The sequence below is a fragment of the Aythya ferina genome, assembly GCF_964211825.1.
Source record: "Aythya ferina genome assembly, chromosome: 2".
In the NCBI taxonomy this organism is placed as follows: Eukaryota; Metazoa; Chordata; class Aves; order Anseriformes; family Anatidae; genus Aythya; species Aythya ferina.
In genome coordinates, this window is record NC_140297.1 from 8,497,563 (window position 1) to 8,515,782 (window position 18,220).

Consider the following 18,220-nt stretch of genomic DNA (forward strand, 5'->3'; position numbering starts at 1 on the left):
GTGCCTTTGGAGACAGGTCTGGCATTCAACGGTCTCTTGAATAAAGGACTGAATTTTGTTTTATAGAAGAAGTAAAGTAGCTACAAAATAAATAAATAAATAAATAAATAACCCAGTATGGGTTTAAAGCACGTAATTTTGTATCATATGTTTTTATAGAGCTCCAAGTGTTAGGAGCTGGAAGACCCAACACAGCCACAAGGAGGGCATGCAGGTGGCAGCAGGAATACCATCCTGTGGCTTATTTTATTTGGAGGGTCCTAGGGTGTGTATGTGTGTGCAGTTTGCTCCTTGTAGTTGGTATGGAAGGAGGGCCAGGAGGGACAACTCTACCCTGGGGTGCATCAGGCATGGTACTGCTAGCTGGGCAAGGGAAGGGATTGTCCCAGTGTGCTCTGTGCTGGTGTGGCCTCACCTCAAATACTGTGTGCAGTTTGGGGTGCTACAGTATAAGAAAGATATAATGCTATTAGAGAATGTCCAAAGGAGGGCTAGAAAGATGGTGGAGGGTCTGGAGGGGTGTGCTCAGCACTAGCAGAGCAGGCTGAGGGGAGGCCTCATGGCAGCCTGCAGCTCCCTCACGAGGGGAGCAGAGGGGCAGGCGCTGAGCTCTGCTCTCTGGGGACAGTGACAGGACCCGAGGGGACGGCATGGAGCTGGGACAGGGCAGGGTCAGGCTGGGGGTTAGGGAAAGGTTCTGCACCCAGAGGTGGTCGGGCACTGGGACGGCCTGCCCAGGGCAGTGGGCACAGCACTGAGCTGCAGGAGTTCAAGAGCATTTGGACACCGCTCTCAGACACAGGCCCTATTTGTTTGTTTGTTTTTTTGGGTTGTCCTCTGGGGACCCAGGTGCTGGACTCGATGATCCTTGGGGGTCCCTTCCAACTCAGATATTCAATGAATCTATAAGTCTATGACTGATCTTTTAGGAAGAATGTGAACAGAGAAAAAGTGGATGCCTGTCAAAAATACAGGGGGAGTGCTTAGTTAATGTTGTTTTATGATAAAACACCTTGTTCTTTCTTTTGAAAGAAGAGCCAAAGTTCCTATTTAACCTCCCCAGGTAACCAACATTAAATGCACAGAAGGAAAATGCCTGTATATAATGCCCTCTGAAACTAAGTTATGTTGAAAGCCTGCTGCTTGGCAGTATTTGTGAAGCATGTGGGTTGACTGTCGACTAATAGTATCATAAAACTGCCCATCGTGGTAATGACAAAACATCTCCGAAGCACTTCTTGCTGAAATTCAAGTAAAAGCTTTCTAAGTGCTAAGGTCCTGCTAAGAGGGCCAGCACTTGGCATTTCAGGTGACCTTTGACGAAGACTGTAATAAATGATGTCGTCGAGGTAGTCTAAAGAGACTTAATTAGATGCTGAAATAACTACTAGTGCTGAGACAGAAGTTTTATTAACTAAGTCAAGAGCCTATGGACAGAGAAGCACAGTAGGCACGTCCCGGTTTAAGCAGATATGGAAGGTTGATACTCAGATTTTACCAATGAGGTAGCACCAGCTGCCAGCACACTTCAGCATAGCCATGCTCTGCAGACCCCAGCCAAGACTGAGAGCCAGTTTTAGATATTTTCCATACTGCAGGTGCAATAAGCAAGAGCTGCCAGGCTCTGGGGAAGGTGGTTTCTACCTGCAGTCCTGACCGATTGTGCCTCTCTGTGCCCCATCTTGCCTTGCTGGGAAGCACAATGCTTTATAAAGCACCCTGTAGTAATTTTCATCTGGACCATTAACACTTAATGTCCACAAAGTCTGGAAGACAAAGTCAGTGCTGCTGCTGAAAGAGGCACCCCATCTTATGTCCACCTTTAGGGCTTTTCCCACTGATCTACCACCAGTGCCTCAATTCAGTATGGGTCCAGGATCCGATCTGAATGTAAATTTAATATTAATTAAATATATGTACCTATACATATTTTTTCTTCTGTGATCAGTTCTCGAAGCTGTTGTGCTCTTTTACTGGATGGTTGAACAAGCGTTTGTGATCATCCAAGGGAGTGGGAAATGCTGGAATGGGACCAAGTATCCAAGGAGGGTGGAAGCAGGCAACATTGGTTTAAATTATTTATGGAAATACAGAGCAAGGATCTGGGAGTGTTTTGTGGCCATCAGATGAGTGCAGCTTGTTACTGCTGCACCCCAGAGTAGACTGCTATCTATGGTCTCTATTATTCATGACCAAAGTATGGTTTTCATCTGCTGGCCCAGAGTTACCTCATTTTCCAGCACACTAAATGTTGTGATATGCATCAACAGAATGCTTTGCTACTTGCTGCCTTACCTGCAGCTCATGGAGGGTCAGATTTTCTGGACCATTTGAGGTGTCCTTGGCCTGATCTGGGGTATACAGTAAGGGGTGCAGAGCCATTGTTAGACACCCTGTGTTATGAAGGGCTGAATGTCGTGGTGTCTTTCTAGGTGGAGCAGGACAGGCAGCCTCCAGGAGTGCGCTATCCCTGTGCTGCTCCACACCCAAGGCTTCCTGGCCAAAATATCTGAAAACTGGAGGTAAATCTGAAGTGTATCTGACCACCATGATGTGACAACAGCCTCCAGGAGCTGCGAAGGACCCAACAGCATGAGTGTGGGTTTTCCACCCCACCAAAGGAGCCCTGCGGCTGTGGCTGATGCTCACAAATTGTGTCACGGGATGACTGTTATCTGCTGTGACCAGAGAGGTTTCCCATACAGGGATGATTGCAATGACGCTTGGCTTTTTGTATACCCAGTAGTGGGAGGCTGTAATTAGTGCTTCGAGGCAAACTGTGACCTCTTGGAACTTTTCCTGAGGGTTATGAAGCTTAAATTAGTTTCTGCTGTTTGAAAGCATGCACAGACTTAATCTGAGGGTCCCATTTATATTATAATTACTATATAATTCACATTTGCATTCACTTGACTTCCTTTCTTACTTAACAGCTAAGGTTGGCTCTCATGTCTCAGTGCCTTTGTGTGTAGTTCAGGGGTCAGAAGTCCCAGGGGTGAAGCACGGCTGGGGATGTTCTCCCTCGCTCGCATGCCTGTACGACTTTCAAAAAGCAGGCTGATAAGAAAAATCCCTTTTGCACAAGCAGAAGCTATCACAAGAGCTTTTTCTCCAGGAAAAGATAGGACGTTATTAGTAGTTTGGAATTTAAAGGAGAACTTATTTTCTGTTGGCTGTTAACAACATAGTTATTAAAGGAGTCTGAGATTAATTAAATAAAATGCTGGCTTTTCTACATGTTCCAGTCACATTGTCTTCCTTTTAGTAGACCATTCATTTATGCTATAATATTTTCCCGTATTATTATGTATCCTTAATGCTGTGTAAAGTATAGAAATACCCATAAATGGTGACATAGAGTAAGTGAAAAGAAATATGCATGAATAATTAACAAAAATATATATATATATTAACTAAAAACACCTGTAATTTCCAATGCATGAAAAAAAAATAAAAGGATTGTGGAATGAAAGTGAAACTCCTATGACCTTTAAAATTATTAAATTATTTTATTCTGCAAAGCATTACTCATTCCTTGCTTTTACCTGCTCTGTTCCTGTTTAGATTTTGACTCTTGCTTGTAAATATGAGCTGTCTGGCATTGCCCAGAAGCAGGTGATCCATCATCTGCTTACAGCCAGGGTTCCTGTCATTTGGTCACTCCATATGTACAAAATTTTATTTGAACTCCACTCGTAGGAGATAAATGACCATGACAACAGGCTTCCTCTCATGCTTCATATAATGAAGCTTCACAAATCAGGCAGTGGCCTCCTGCACGCTGAGACCAGGGTGCATGTGCGTTATTTCCAGCTATATGAGCGACCTTGGTTGAACTCATTATTCTGTAGTGGATAGTACAGATGTTACCATCCCGCAAGATCTAAGGCTTCCTCCAAGGAAAACTGCTTCTTTCACCTTGTTTGCCAGCTGGACCAGCTGTACGGTTTATTGCAGGCTTTTGTTTCCTGTTTGCATGACAGTTATTTAGTGCTTTATTAATGCAGTCAGTACATTAAGGATATATTAAAGCCTGAGAACTCATGAGACGAAAACAGCTTAATAACTAGGCAATGAGAAGCAATGTTATTTGTGTTTTCTTTTAAATAGCCAATATCAAGTGTCAATTATTACTTAACTAGCTAAGATACCATTATTTATTTGCAAGAAAATTTTACTTACAGGAAAGAATAAATTAAGGTTATCTAAATCAAATTATAATATATACAAAATCCACAAATACAAAATCAGCAATGAGGCTTTACTTTGTCAGTGTTCATGGGCTGTAAACAGCACTAAGAAGAGAATATTTTTTCTCGTGCTGTAATTACAAGGAGATATACTGTTCCTTTGAATTTGTCAACAAGAGGTTTATTAGAGGAGCTGGGAGGATCGACAGGGACTGCAAGGTTCTTTCTGCCTTTCCACCACTCCACCAGGGATGCAGCTTTGGGTGATCTGGTGAGCACATGGCTGCACAGTCTCTCCATCATGACAGCACTGCCATTTGTAATATTTTTTAATCACAGAACCACAGGACTATAGGAAAATTCAGATTGGAAGGGACCTTAGGAGGTCTCTAGTCCAACTTCCCGGTCAAAGCAGTGTCAGAAAAGAGGTCAGACCAGGTTGTTCAGGGATTTACCCAGTCTTGTCTTGAAAGTCTCCAAGAAAGTAGAGTGCACAACCTTCCTGGGCATCCTGAGGTATCCAGAGACTTTCCAAGGTAGGCAGGGAGTACAAACAACGGTCCTCTACATGTGATTTTTCTCTCAGGATTAACTTATATTAATCCTATAAGAAAGTTAAGTATATTTAAAACACAGGGTTTTAAAGGTTGAATCTTTGCTTTCATCTCTTTTCAAAGCTTGGAGAAGGCCTGAATTCAAATTGAATAGAAGGTTAAATTAATGAGGGATTCAATTAGAAAGTGCAGGAGGTAGGAAAGAAATTGGGAAAAAAAAAAAAAGGAAGAAAATTATGTATGGGGATTTCTCTGGTCAGATCCATTCTCTCAGCTGAAGGTCTGAACCAGCATACTGGAACAAAACACCATCACCTTTGGGAATGACAGTGATCCCCATGTGAACTGGAGTGGTTGTTTCCTGGTATTTCCATCTTCAGGTACACACACTATCAGGTTTAGGAATACTGCAAGCAAATTCTCCTAACATTTTTACAGCTCCTTATTTTTACAGCAAATTCTTCTCTTTTTCACAGCTCATCTGGTCACTACAATGGATGAGTGTACTTGCAATGTTTCTTGAACCATGTAGGTTTTCCAAGTTCCTACTTGGAACCATACACATGTGTTGCTAATTTCTGTCTTTTGAAAAACCTGGCCACAAGGAAGGAAAAACTTTCACTCATCCCCCTGGATGTGATGCCTCATTGGATGATATTAATTAAGAGGGAGAGAATGAGGATTAGCTTGAGAACTGTAAGGGAAGGTTAAGGACTGGCTAAATGAAAAAAGGCAGTAGATTATGATGAAGAGAAACACAAGGCTAATTGGGGATCAGCAGCAGGGTTCATTAGGGGCTGGTCTTGGGAATGACCTTACTTAGATTTTTCCATGACAGCCTGGGAACCCAAAGCTGGACTCAGCTAATGAAATTTGTGAAGGCGACAAAGCTGATAAGCATCGTTAGAAGGCAGAGAGAAACAGTGGAGAAGCCGTCTGTCTTGCAGGCCTAGAATGGGGAAATTAATAGCACAAAGAGCAAGATTAAGCACGCGGTGACAAAGGGCAAGAATTTGTCTTGTATGTTTGAAGCTCCAAAGAGCGGGTGGGTGTCTGGGCCTGCAGTGTTCACCACTGGGTGTCTGCAAACCGCCTACCAGCTGGGGCCACGGAGAAGGAAAATGCGATTTTGGCATGGATCAGGCAAGCAATTTTCCGTAGAATCAGGCAAATGGCCCTTTTGCTGTATAAGGACTAGTTAAGACATCCTCTACAGCGGGGGATAGAGTCCTGGTCATTTGTGTTTAGGAAGGATGAACTGAGAGTGAAACGCTCTTGCAATAAAGGATAAGAGGAAAAGAGAATTTGTCTTACAAAAAGGAGCTAAAACAATCTCGTTTACCTAGCTGGATAAGGGCTCTGGGGAGACATGACTGTTCTGACTGCAGAGGGAACACTCATGGTTAGTAGAAAACAGCTTTTTGGCACAAAACCAAAAAGGTCTAAATTGAAGTGACAGCCAGCAGAGTTTGAATTAAGAGGGCAGCTTCTCTTGGAAGAGTGAGGCACCAGTAGCAATTGCCTTGGGGAAAATATATTTAGAGGGCATTTGTCAATATTTTTATAACACACTATTGCCTGAAGAAGCAAGATTTCTCAGAGCTGGAGGTCTCCCCTCCCTCTGTCTTCCAATGACTACAGGAGAGACACTGGGCTGGAGCTGCTTAGTGTCCTTCCAGCTTCCCACACTGCTATTTGCAGGTGCCTCAAAATCCTAGGGAACAGACCCTGGTCCTGACCACACTTACTCACTCGAGCAATCTTTTGAAGAACTCATCAGAGCTATTTTGTGCAATGTAATTAACCTCTTGCTCACTTGCCCTCTAGACACAGCTAACTGAAGCCATCTCAGCACAAGCAGCTTTATTTCTGCTCTATGCAAAGCAAGCATGAAATCTATTACCAGTAAGAGACGGGGCAGACATGAGCGGTACCATCAAGGCGGCTTGTGCAGTTCTGCGTGTTGCCTGACAACTAGACAGTATTGATTATTTTACAAGACAAGTTACATTTGAGGAAGTAAAGATTAGATTAAAAAATTAAATGCCTTGGGGAGGGTGAATAGCAGCACAAATCTGTTTGATGTTTGTGTCAACAAGGTTGCCAAAGCAAACAGCACGAACATCTGTCTGTAGCGCCAACTGGAAAATATTGTAAATGGGAAAATATTTTAATTATAAGCAGTGGCTCACAGAACTTCCCATGTCTTTATTTATTAGGATGATATTATCACCCCAACATATGAACTTTATGCAGCACATATAAATAATTCATGGATTAGCAAATAAAGAGATCTGGAATCTGTACACAGAGATGGCTGTTGCCAATTATCTCACTTGTGCAGAGCCAGACCCTCTCAGCTCCCATCGCTTGCAGCTGCTCTTTTAAATCATTCATCAGTGCTTAAGAGATACGCTGGTGGCACTGGCAGAGAGTATTTGAATTTTCATTGTTTACACACTGTGAATTTAGCTTCTGGTTTGAAATTATCTGCCACATTGAAGCCTTTGAGAATATGAATGAAGAGAATAAGACAATTCCTCTTTTTTCCCGTTTTTTAACACATACAGTTTTGATTCCCTTTTTTTTTTTTTTCAGTTTTACGTAATATTCTTTTTATAATGACTGCTTCCTTTGTGAAGTTGTAGCTGATATAATTCACTGTGTTGTTTAATCCATGAAAATATCAGAAATATTTTGGGATACTCTCTTACAAGTATTACAGAAATAATGTCTTGTGAATATTTTCTATATGACCTTCAGTTTTTATTCTAGAAATCTACGCCTTGCTACCTAAATATCTACAGAGCTGCTTATTTCTAATAATGTTCAAGCAGAACCCTCTTGAAAATAATAGTGAAAACTGTTTAAAAATTGATGCTAAGCTGTGGGCAATGCTTTTTCTTGTAAAATTACAGAAGCACTGGCTTTGTGTGCACTTTGGGAAAGCAGGTAGTACCTCCTTGATGATACATTTGCCCTTGTCACTACAGTTCTATGGCTTAATTTACTTCAAGCATGGATAATGAGAGTAACATTTTTAAAGGCAAAGACTTTGTGATAGAGACAAATTTTTAGCTATGCTAGTTGAAAACTGAAAATTCCCATGAGGAGACTTTTACACAGCATTACTGACTCTGCATATGGGGAGGTATAGGTTATGTCTGTTCACACAGAAGCTCTCCCATCGACAGTGTTGGTCCTTTCTCTTAGGGTAAGAATAAAGCAGCAGTGTTAAGGTGGCCATTGAGCTGCTGGAGCAGGTTGGTGCAAAGCTGGATATGAGGTGGTGGAAACACCCACGTGCCATGGAGAGGGAGGATGGGGACAGAGCCCCTAGAGCACCAAGAAGCAAGGGGCAAAGAAAGCACCACCAAGTTCCCAAGGAGAAGTGGGCACAAGCACTCATCAGAAGTGCTGGATGAAGGACCAGAAGCAGCAGGATGTGCCAGGGCTCAGGAGTCCCCATCAGGACGGTTTGGAAGGGCTCAGAAGAGAGGAACAGTGGTGCAGGAGGTGGCCTCACACAACTTCTGTCAGCTCCGAGCCTCCCATCGACCAGACAAGGTTCCACTCTCAGATCTGCAAATGAGAGTGGATGGCACTTACCAGATGGCATGTGTAATGGGACTGTCACACCGTTACAGGTTTTAAAAATAAAGTACTGGAGGCAGCTAATGAATATACACTTTCTAATTTCAAGAGTTCTGTGCTTTCCCTGTCAGGTGTTAGGCACTCAACATGCATGTGTTATAAGACTCTTGGTGTTTGTGCATCAAAAGGCACAGTATGGCAAGTAACTAGGATAGTTTAGTTTAAAAATTGGCATTGAAATTAGGAGTTTACATCATTCCAAAAAAAAGTAAAATTCTCGATGACCTTCAACCTGCTCACAAGGCTAAACTGACACAAACCTGATGATTACACTCTACATTTGTCTGTATCGTTTTTCCTCATTTGTTGAAAAATAAAAGCTGAGCAACTCTAAAGTCTACTTTTTCAAGGATATTTATGTATATTTAAAAATATTTTGATTTGATATTTATATTGTTTCAAAATGAATATCTTTGTGTGGAACCTCACTTGAAAATATTAATCTTAGGAGTTGACAGTGACGTAGTGAGAGACTAACTAAACACAATATATAATACATGGAGTTTTCTAAACAGCACACTGGCTTTTTTCTTTATTTGTTATTTTCTCACAGCTTTCCCAGTGCTAACAAGAAAAAAAGAAAAAAAAAAAAAAAGAAATTAGAAAATGAAAGAATTATATCACTATATTTCTCTCTTTATTCCTTTCTTTTTATTAGGCATTCTTGTGTTAATTAAAGGACTGCGGTAGCTCTGATGAAGACATTTGGGAGGTTTCCTTTCATTTTCAGTGATGATTTTATCATGCCCATGATGAATTGTTTATTAGGTTTGTTATATTTCCAGCAGGCTTGTTTCTGGGACTGCAGAGAAAAAGCAGGGCAGATTGATATATAAATATGGTTAACATATCAATGTATATCAGCAGTAGAAAGGTAAATTTAGCTAAATCTTGGCGATTAAAGCACTCAGTGTTTCTCTCTGTGATTTATACTGACTTGGCTGCAGTTGTAAGAAGGTGAGGCAAATACAAGAATCTGATTGTTGCTGAAGAAAATTCACAATGGCTAGAAACCAAATTCGGGGCTGGAATCCCAATGAGTATCAGGCCCCTTTAAACTGTCTTAATTTTGAAGTATAGAAAAGGCCTTTTCTTTTTGATATTCAGCCCAGTCCAGCTGCAGGGTCCCCAGATCACCAGACTGCCAGAGCCCCAAGAAAGTCAGAACCACCATTTCCAACAACCTTTTCCCCAGGAGACTTTGTATAGCCAGCTCCAGATTCTGCCCTCCCTCATCACAAAGCCAGACTGACCCCAAAATGCTGACAGGAGGTACAAGAGGAGCCCTACCACTAGGATGCACAGTGGCAGATGTCCCAGGTGTTGGCATCTGCTGGGTGTAGGGATGAGTTTCCCACCATGTGCCAGTCAGTCCCATACAGCTCAGCCTTTGCATCATGTTTTTGGGAGAAGGAAAGGAAAACCAGATAACCACTATCTCTGAGGTTATCATCGTGATCATTGAGGTGTGCCTTCCACCTTCCTGAGCCGTACAAACCTGTTGGAAAAGCTATGAGCAGGCATGATAGTAACCTGAGAGTAGCTGTTCAGGGTCAGACCAAAGCTCCTTTTGGCCCGACGTGCTGTCTTTAAGAGCAACTGGCAGTTGACTGTTGGAAAAAAATAAATAAATAAATAAATAAATAAAAGCTGAGCAGAGCAGCTACAAAATTAACTTAATCTCAGCTATCATCCCATTTGTCTAACAGTCAGCCACTTGATGACTTTCTGAATTGGAATTTGAATCCAGACTACTGTGCTAAAGACTATAGCATCATACAGCAGTCTGTGCTAAAGACCACAGCATCCTAGAATCTGTCGCATCCCATGACAATGAATTCTGTTGTTCATCCATGTGCATTGCATAGTAATGATAATCCTCTTTTTATCATACTAACTGATTTCAGTACCCAAATGCTGTATTTTTCAGACAGCATATGTGGTCTTTTTCAGTGTAAGAGCCAAACTGGTGTTTAATTCATTAAAAAAAAAAAAAAAAAAAAAAAAAAGCTTACAAAATGGCAACAGTTATCCGTGGCATATAAAATGTAAATGCTTTGTGCTATGATGTTTGTGTGTCATTAGAATAATTTAAAAAGCAAGTGATTTAATTGTGTTTGTGCTAATTATAATGTTTACAAATTAGGGAAAGATGCATTTAGTGGTCCGTTGGGAAAGGGCTTTGAAACCTCACATGTCTTCAAGTCTACAGCACTGTCATTTATTCATGGAATCTTTCTAATACCTGGGTGATTTGGTTTTTAGATTACTCTTGCATGGTAAGCAATTCTCGGGAGGCTTCAGCTGCGTGGAATTCAAAACCGGGTTCACGTGGGGATGTGTGCACGTCGGTAGTTATTTAACTGTGCTGTTTTCTTCTTCTTTTCAAGGTCCCCGGGTTCCGATGGTGACTGTTCACAACACAACCGACACACAGAGTAAGAATGGGCTTGTGTCTTGTATTTTTCAGAGAAAGGTAGCCAGGCAGGACACTGAGGCATAGCTGCTCTTTGGTAAATTTGCATCGGGGGGGAGCCTGGACTCTGCCTAAATGCAAGTCTTCTGCAAGTCAGAGGCAGCCAGACCCTAGTTTCAAGCTGTGGACTCTCTCAGGCCCCTGGCTGCAGTTTAAATTGTCCATTTGGATTCCCGTGGGTATAGGTGTGTGTCTCTGAAAAGCTTCTGTAGAAAAAAAAAGTTGTTCTTAAAATATTAGAACCACAACATCTTGCTGTTATGCATAAAAGGGTCGTGATTTGTGAATGTCATTTGTTATCAGCTTTCTCAAAAAATGTACACTCCAGGTCTCTCTCTTCTTTTTGTCAGTCTTTCACATTTTTTCTTTCATGTTCTCCCCAAAATAAAGAAATATTTAGTTCAATCTCTGATTTTGAAAAGCCACCCTGATATGAATTACCAGGTTGAGGGAAAGAACGAGCAGGAGTGTGAGCCCCTCAATTTGTAGTACCCCTGCCAGTTTTCCTTTCTGATCATGGGTGTTGTGGCACTTATTTATTTGGACATACTTTTTTTATGCTCGTGATTCTCACCTATACCAGCGTGAAGATGGATTTATTCCAAATACAGGTTTCTACCCCAAAATCTTTGTACAGTCATTTGCCAGACTTACTGGGACTCCCTGCAAAACCCAGAGAGCCACAAAGGTGCTGGGGCTCCTCCTTCGTGCCTGTACCAATTCAAATTAACCAGAAAGATCTGTTTTTACCCAAAATCAGCATAGCAGGGACATCCAGGTAGTCAGGTCTCTCATGACCCTCAGAGACTTCATAGCAGGAGGTGGGACTGAGTCTCACCTGAAACCACCATTTGTCTGCCCCTCTCATTTTGGTAGGAAACTCTTTCCTGTCATTTTAATGTAGCATTTAGCTCAGCATTAACCTGCAATTAAGGCCTTTGGGCATTGCTATGATAGAAATAATAAGTAACAGCTTTATTCTAGCTGCTCGGTATGTGGCCGTATCTGTTTATCAGGTATCAGTTTAGCTTAGCTGGATTTACAGCAACACCCTGCTGCTGTATCTGCAAAGGAGCAGAGCAAGCCAGGGAATTTCACCCCCAAACTAAATGTTTTCTGTGAAATGCTGAGCTGATTTATTCCCATTGAAGGTGAAAAGAAAGAATCCTCTGACACCAGGACATGTAGGGAAAAAAAAGCATGTGCTCCACCTGCTTTACACAGTTTCTGTGCATGACATTATTGCTTCTTTTCTCAGTTCCTGTTGGCAACATCCATTTCAAGCCCTTACTACACCTAGAAAAGTTTGGCTTGTAAACAGGATATGTAGAGTCCAATCCCAAATTCTAATTGATTTTTTTTTTAATCAATTTTAAAATCAGATTTTCAGCATACTGTATTCTTGCTGTTCAAATAGAAATGCTCAATAGTGTTCCATGTAGTGTCAACAGCGTCTGACGCAGTTAAGGAGATGTTTTGCACATTTAACTTTAATTTGTTCAAACTCAAGTGTTCCTTTGCAAAGAATGGCATGCACAAAAATTAGCAGCGTCCTGGAACGAGTCAGGTTAAAGCAGTATCTTGCTGGACCATCCTGTAGGGGAGGCAACAGGTATCTATTCTGCCCAAGCAAAGTAGTGAAGGACCATGGCTTAAGCTATCTGCTGTTACCTTATTTATCGGGTGACAGGGATCTATTTCCTTGTGCCTCAGTTTCCCCTCTGGTCTGCAATTTTAAGGGTCAAAGTGCCTTGACAAAGCTGAGTGTGGTGCCAGGGCTTGTTCGTGTTATTGCTGCTGGTGGGAGTGGGGCAGGGGACAGCTCAGAGTACCCCTGTACCCAGAGCCCACCAGGAAAAAGAACCAGAACAGAGGCAGAGCCAATTGTGGAGCGATTATTATTATTATTATTGTCACAGTTTTGTTCCCTTCTTAAACTACTTCTGCTATAAATAGCAAAAATTGGCATGTACAGTTGTTCTAGTCAACAAAAATACAAAAATTGCTTTTTTAAGTAACACTGAGAGCAAATTGCAAACTCCTAATGTTTTAATCTCTACACGGGTGGCTGCTCATATCTCAGTCTCTGTACAGGGACGTAGCAGCAGGATTTCTGAGCTCTGTCTTGCAACCACGCAAGCTCCTTGCTAATGACTGACTCACTACCTCTGACGCAACCTTCGTGCCTTGTGGGCCATTCAGAAGTCATTCATCCAATACTGCTTGGCCATCGATAATTTTTTCTTACTTTTTTTTTTTTCTGTCAGAGGATGCAGGCAATTATTTTCAGGATAGGGGGACCTTCCAAGTAAGCTTCTTTATTGTAAAGTAGACTTTCTAGTTTGTTGCTATCTGTACAAACCAAGATCAGTGGGACTGAAAGGCTGACTAATGCCATACCCATCATTCCTGAATCTGGGTTCTTACAGGATCTAATTCCATCCACGCAGGTCCAAAACATGCAGTCCCTAATGCTGCCATGTCTTCCTCCTCTCCACCCATTTTTGTATTTTTTCCCCTTAAACACAATAATTTTACAATAGATGTGGAGATGCCTCACAATAACAGCATGTAGAAGACAGTGCTCTCATGAACTCTGTCACAGGCTTCTGTATAGCTTTACAAATGGGTGAAAAAATGATGGATACTGTAAAAAAAAAAAAAAAAAAAGAGAGAATGAAAGACTGGAAAAAGTAACATAAGGCACACTGAGACTAGTTTTATTTTGACAGATATATTTGTGTGGTATTTATTACATAGAGAGCTCAGTCTAGTCATGCACAGAACGCAACCCCTGCTGAAATTCATGATTTTCTGCATATAATTAGCATTTCTCTTGCTTCCTTTTTTTTTTTTTTTCACCTCATTCTTTTGCTTTTGAATAAAGGGCAACTGACAGTTGCATGTTACTGGCTTTGCTTATTTAATGTGAGCCCATTACCCTATACAGGGAGTTTGCCTCTGTATTCTGCAATAATCTGATAATAGTGAGTTGCACTGAATATTATAGTGTGCTTACATTTAATTAAGCAATGACCATTTGTACTCCACAGACTCAAGCTCCCTGTGGTCCTCAAGCAGAAAAGAAAGTCCTTTAGGAGATACGCCAATCTTTTATTTCCTCCACAGTCTTCCTGGCTTTCTGAGGATGCAATTATATGAACAAATAAAACGGCTTGACTAAATTCCCTTACGTGGCAGGCCCCTTTCTGCTGATAAAGCTACTTGTGTGTGCCGTAATTAAATGAGAATCTTAATATTTAACTAAACGTAATAGGCTGTTGCTCTGGCACTTTTGTGGGGGTTGTGATTTCAATAGGGATGAGCCAGGCTTTTCAGAAGCAGGGTGAATAGGCAGGGAACCGATTGACTCTTGCTGAAAGACGTGGAAAACGTGCTAATGGGAAAGGCAGGTTTTTGTGGTGTGCCTGCCTTTTTAGCAGAGATGGGCAATGAGAGCATGTTTATCGCATACCCTGGGTATTATTGGAAGAGTTAGGATTACACATCTATTTGTTGGTGTGTTTCTAAGGGGAAGCTAGAATGAAACACGTAATTTGGTGTGAAGCCCTCCTTGGGTTCACACTGCAGAAACAATGCTCTGGACCCCCCTCGTTCAAACCCAGCCCTGCAAGGGGTTCCCAGGACCAGGATCCAAAGCCAGGATCATCCCATGCCTGAATCCATCCCCATGGGGCCCAGAGCCTCATCTTCACCGGGAGATGTTTCCCACCACCTAGGACTTACAGCCTGAAATGTGTCCACAAGGTGGGCCCTTTCCTTGCCAAATGAGAAGGACTTGTTCTATCTGTTCCTGGAGGTGGCTGCTATTGCTAGAAGATGCTCAGAGGGTATAGCATGTGGCCAAGGTACGGGTGATAAAGGTTAAGTCTTGGGAAGAAGGAAGGAACTCCTTACTTCAGTCCCAGAGAGTCCTTGGATAAGAGACACAAGCAAAACAAACAATTGTTGAAACATAGCCTGAAAACCAAGACTGCTCCCAAACCCAAAGTTGCAATATTTTATGGTCTCTCACCCCTCATCTCTGCCCATCGCTTTCCTTCCCCTGCACTTGCTCATGCATAGCACCACAACCTTGTCCTGAAGCACTCTAAGGTCTCCTCCCTTTACCCATTTATTGTGTCTATCTTGGCCACAGACTTGAGTACCTCTACCTTTGACCTCTAGATTTACATGGCAGGTAGATATCGCTCTGTAACCCTAGCTCAACACAGGTGGTCACATTCTCATCTGCTATAAATCCACTTAATGTCACTGATTTCAAGGAATACAGTTTTTTTCCATTCCATAATCTGGAATAGATTTCAAAGACTTTGCTAAATTAGATGTTTGTGAGGAGGATATAACTAGTAAGAAATTGTCCATTAGGAAAGTTGTGTTACAATTACTAAGGTGGCTATAAAATGCCAGCATGCATTTTCATAAACAATGCTGGAAGTTTTTGTGATCTTGTCCTTCTTCTTTCAGAAATTTTTGAGCTGGAGGTAAATGAAAATGTGCAGCTGACAGTAAATGACAGGCAAATGCCTAAAGTAGAATACATGGAAATCAAGATAGATGATTACAGTAAGTAGCATTTTTCCTCTTCCTTATTTTTTCTTTTTCTTTTTAACTACTATTGCTGTGAAATGATACAGTCATCTTGCCCAGACTGGCAAGAGGAAAAATTACTTTGGCTCTCAATAAACTCACACAGTTTGCAAAGCACTCTCTTAAGAGGTGCTACATAAGGAAGTTATTACTGAGACAGGATTTGATGAGAATGCAGCTGAAGAAAGGCAAAATAATGGGGTTGGGTGGTGTTTTTTTTTTTTTCCTTTTCTTTAAAAGTTTTCTTTATAGAGGAAAATCCACTCTGGGAAATGACACGGTGTGGTGCCCCCATTGTTCAGGGCGTTCGCCTTAGCTGGACTGGTTTATTATTTAAGATGAGTGTGAAGTGGAATTACTGTATGTGCTTGCTGGCTACAGCTGTGACTGCCTTTCAGTATACAATACTGAACTGCAGTGAATGAACATGACTGCCTGTCGAAGTCATTCAGGAGTCTTTGAGAAAGCTATATCATTTGATAGGGTTGAAAAAAAAAAATCAGCTTTACAACAAAAGCCAAGAGAGATTTCATCTGGAGTAGAGAAGGCAGAAACTCGGAGCAGTTTATATCAGCAGCTGGTGCATTGTTTGTTCCATTTGTATAACTATTCCCCATGTATCTGTATGCCAAAGAGGACAAAGGGAAGGAAAACCTACTGGCAAACAGGCAAAGCATAAGCATTTTCTGCCTATAACTGCACCTTAAGCAACCTAAAAACTATCTGCTCTATCTGTAAGCACATACCCTGTGTGGAAAATCCACATAGTCAAGGTTGTGCAAAGGCTCCCCAAAATCCCAGTTTGTGTGTCTGGTGGTAGCTCTAAAAACATACAGCTAAGGAACCTGGGTTCATATTTCCCATGCCAAAAATCAGCACACCTCTCAGACAGGGTGCAATGAAAGGAAGGCAGCGAGGCGTGACTGATGGTCACGATACTAATTTTGACCATTACCAGGTGTTATAAAAGTGTGGAACAAAGGCTGAGAAGCAGTTACCATTTGAAAAAGATAATAATGACTCCAAAAATGTTCTGCTTGCCACATTGGCATTAGGAACACAAACCCAGTGCATAAAATAACGAGAGCAGACGCACTTCCAGGCTTTATGGGCAGAAGGAGGTGGAGGAGCCTGTTGAAAGGTGATGCCTATCCCATCCGTAAGCCAACTCGTACTGATAGTGGCAGCTGATGATGAATGACTCCGACTGATGCTAAATTTCTTACCTGCGGGTATCATTGAAGCTGGATTCTGCTCATTTAACCAAATATGCATGTGTGTATAATAAATAAATACTAGCAGGCTGTAGCAGCATGGCTGCTCTCATGTCCGCCCCGTGTTTTCACAGCCGTGGGCTGATCAGCCTTGGGAACGCTGCCTGTGGCACTTATTTATATTTAAAGTCAAGCGATGGCCTTTTTGGCTGTCCCTGGGCCATTGATCCAATTTGCAGCCCATTAGCATTCAGATGGAATAACTAATTAGTCGGAGTGTCAGACAATGATTGCAAAGCAAACCACTTAAACCACGCGGCTAATCTGTGTATTAATCTATTGAAAATGCTCCTAATACCGATTTAATTGCTGGGCCTTTGCTAATCTGGATTGTAGTTAACATTTTAAAAATAAATGTGCTCTCGTTAATGTGGAAAGCATTCGTAAGGGAGCGTGTTCAGCTGTCAATAAGAGGCCGTCAAAAGCAGTTAAAAGAAGCTTTGGTGAGTGTCACCATGCCACACAGACCTCGGGCGTCTCCCACTATTGTTGGTTGGTTCAGGACCAGCCCAGCTATCCAGGCTCCAGCACCTTTACCTCCTGTTTCATAGCATAGTTCAGCCTCCTAAAAACTGGGATTAAAATACATGTTTCTTTACGTGTCTTCACACCACTACAGAAAATAATAATAATAATAAATATATATATATATAAATCCTATTCTCTCCCCCACCCGCCGCACTTAATTGGATCTTAAACTATCATCTTCCTTGCCTATTTCCCCCCTCCTCTGCTGCCCTGAAATATTGATTCCTGGCTGTGTCACTCATCCAGCTGCCAAAAAGGAAAATTATAGCTATTGCCAGATGTTAATTGAATGCTGTAAAAGTGATGCATGACTGAGCAGCACACTCTCTACTCTCGATTTACATTTCTTGTCACCTCGGCTACTATAATATGAGTCTTTTCATTGACAACATCTGTGCTCCGAAGGTGTTATTTACCAGCGCGTCTGATGAAATGCCGTTTTGTTCCTGTTCATAAGCAGCCAAAACACCAGAAATATGTATTATCGTTATGTCAGCTTTCCTACACTTAAAGGCATGCTGTCATTTGTTGTTGTTTTTTTTGTTGTTGTTGTTTTTTTTGCCTAGAATTGCCAATGCAGATCCTAAAGCCAGCAACCTTTTCAGACACAGCGCACTATCCCTTGCTTTTGGTTGTGTAAGTTTTTGCTCTTCTTTTGTTTCTGTTCACATTATTAGGGCAGCGTGGAAGCTTCAAACATGACCAGAGCCCTTTAAGATATGTTTTGTACAGTGAGTGCCAGCCTGTTTAGCACCTTAGTCCATCACATTGGTCCCTACCCAGTGCCTCACGTCAGAGTTGGGCAAAGTTGGACGCAGGATCCTTCTCTCCTGTGTTTGGGCCAAGGGTTTCTGTTCCCTGGAAGGTGCCCTAATCAAATCCTACAGAGCACATTGTAGGATTTTGTGCAGCTGATGCACATACACTCACCAT

General features: G+C 41.8%; 1 protein-coding gene across 4 annotated transcripts in view; it reads left to right on the forward strand.

The window, feature by feature from the left end:
* DPP6 (dipeptidyl peptidase like 6) overlaps positions 1-18,220 on the forward strand; it is a 557,763-nt gene that overhangs the window by 529,792 nt on the left and 9,751 nt on the right. For all 4 annotated transcript variants that reach the window (XM_084509965.1, XM_084509967.1, XM_084509964.1 and 1 more), the window contains exons 17-19: positions 10,789-10,836; positions 15,363-15,461; positions 17,854-17,923. In XM_084509965.1, the coding sequence (XP_084366091.1) occupies positions 10,789-10,836; positions 15,363-15,461; positions 17,854-17,923 (217 nt within the window). The remainder of the gene's footprint in view (positions 1-10,788; positions 10,837-15,362; positions 15,462-17,853; positions 17,924-18,220) is intronic.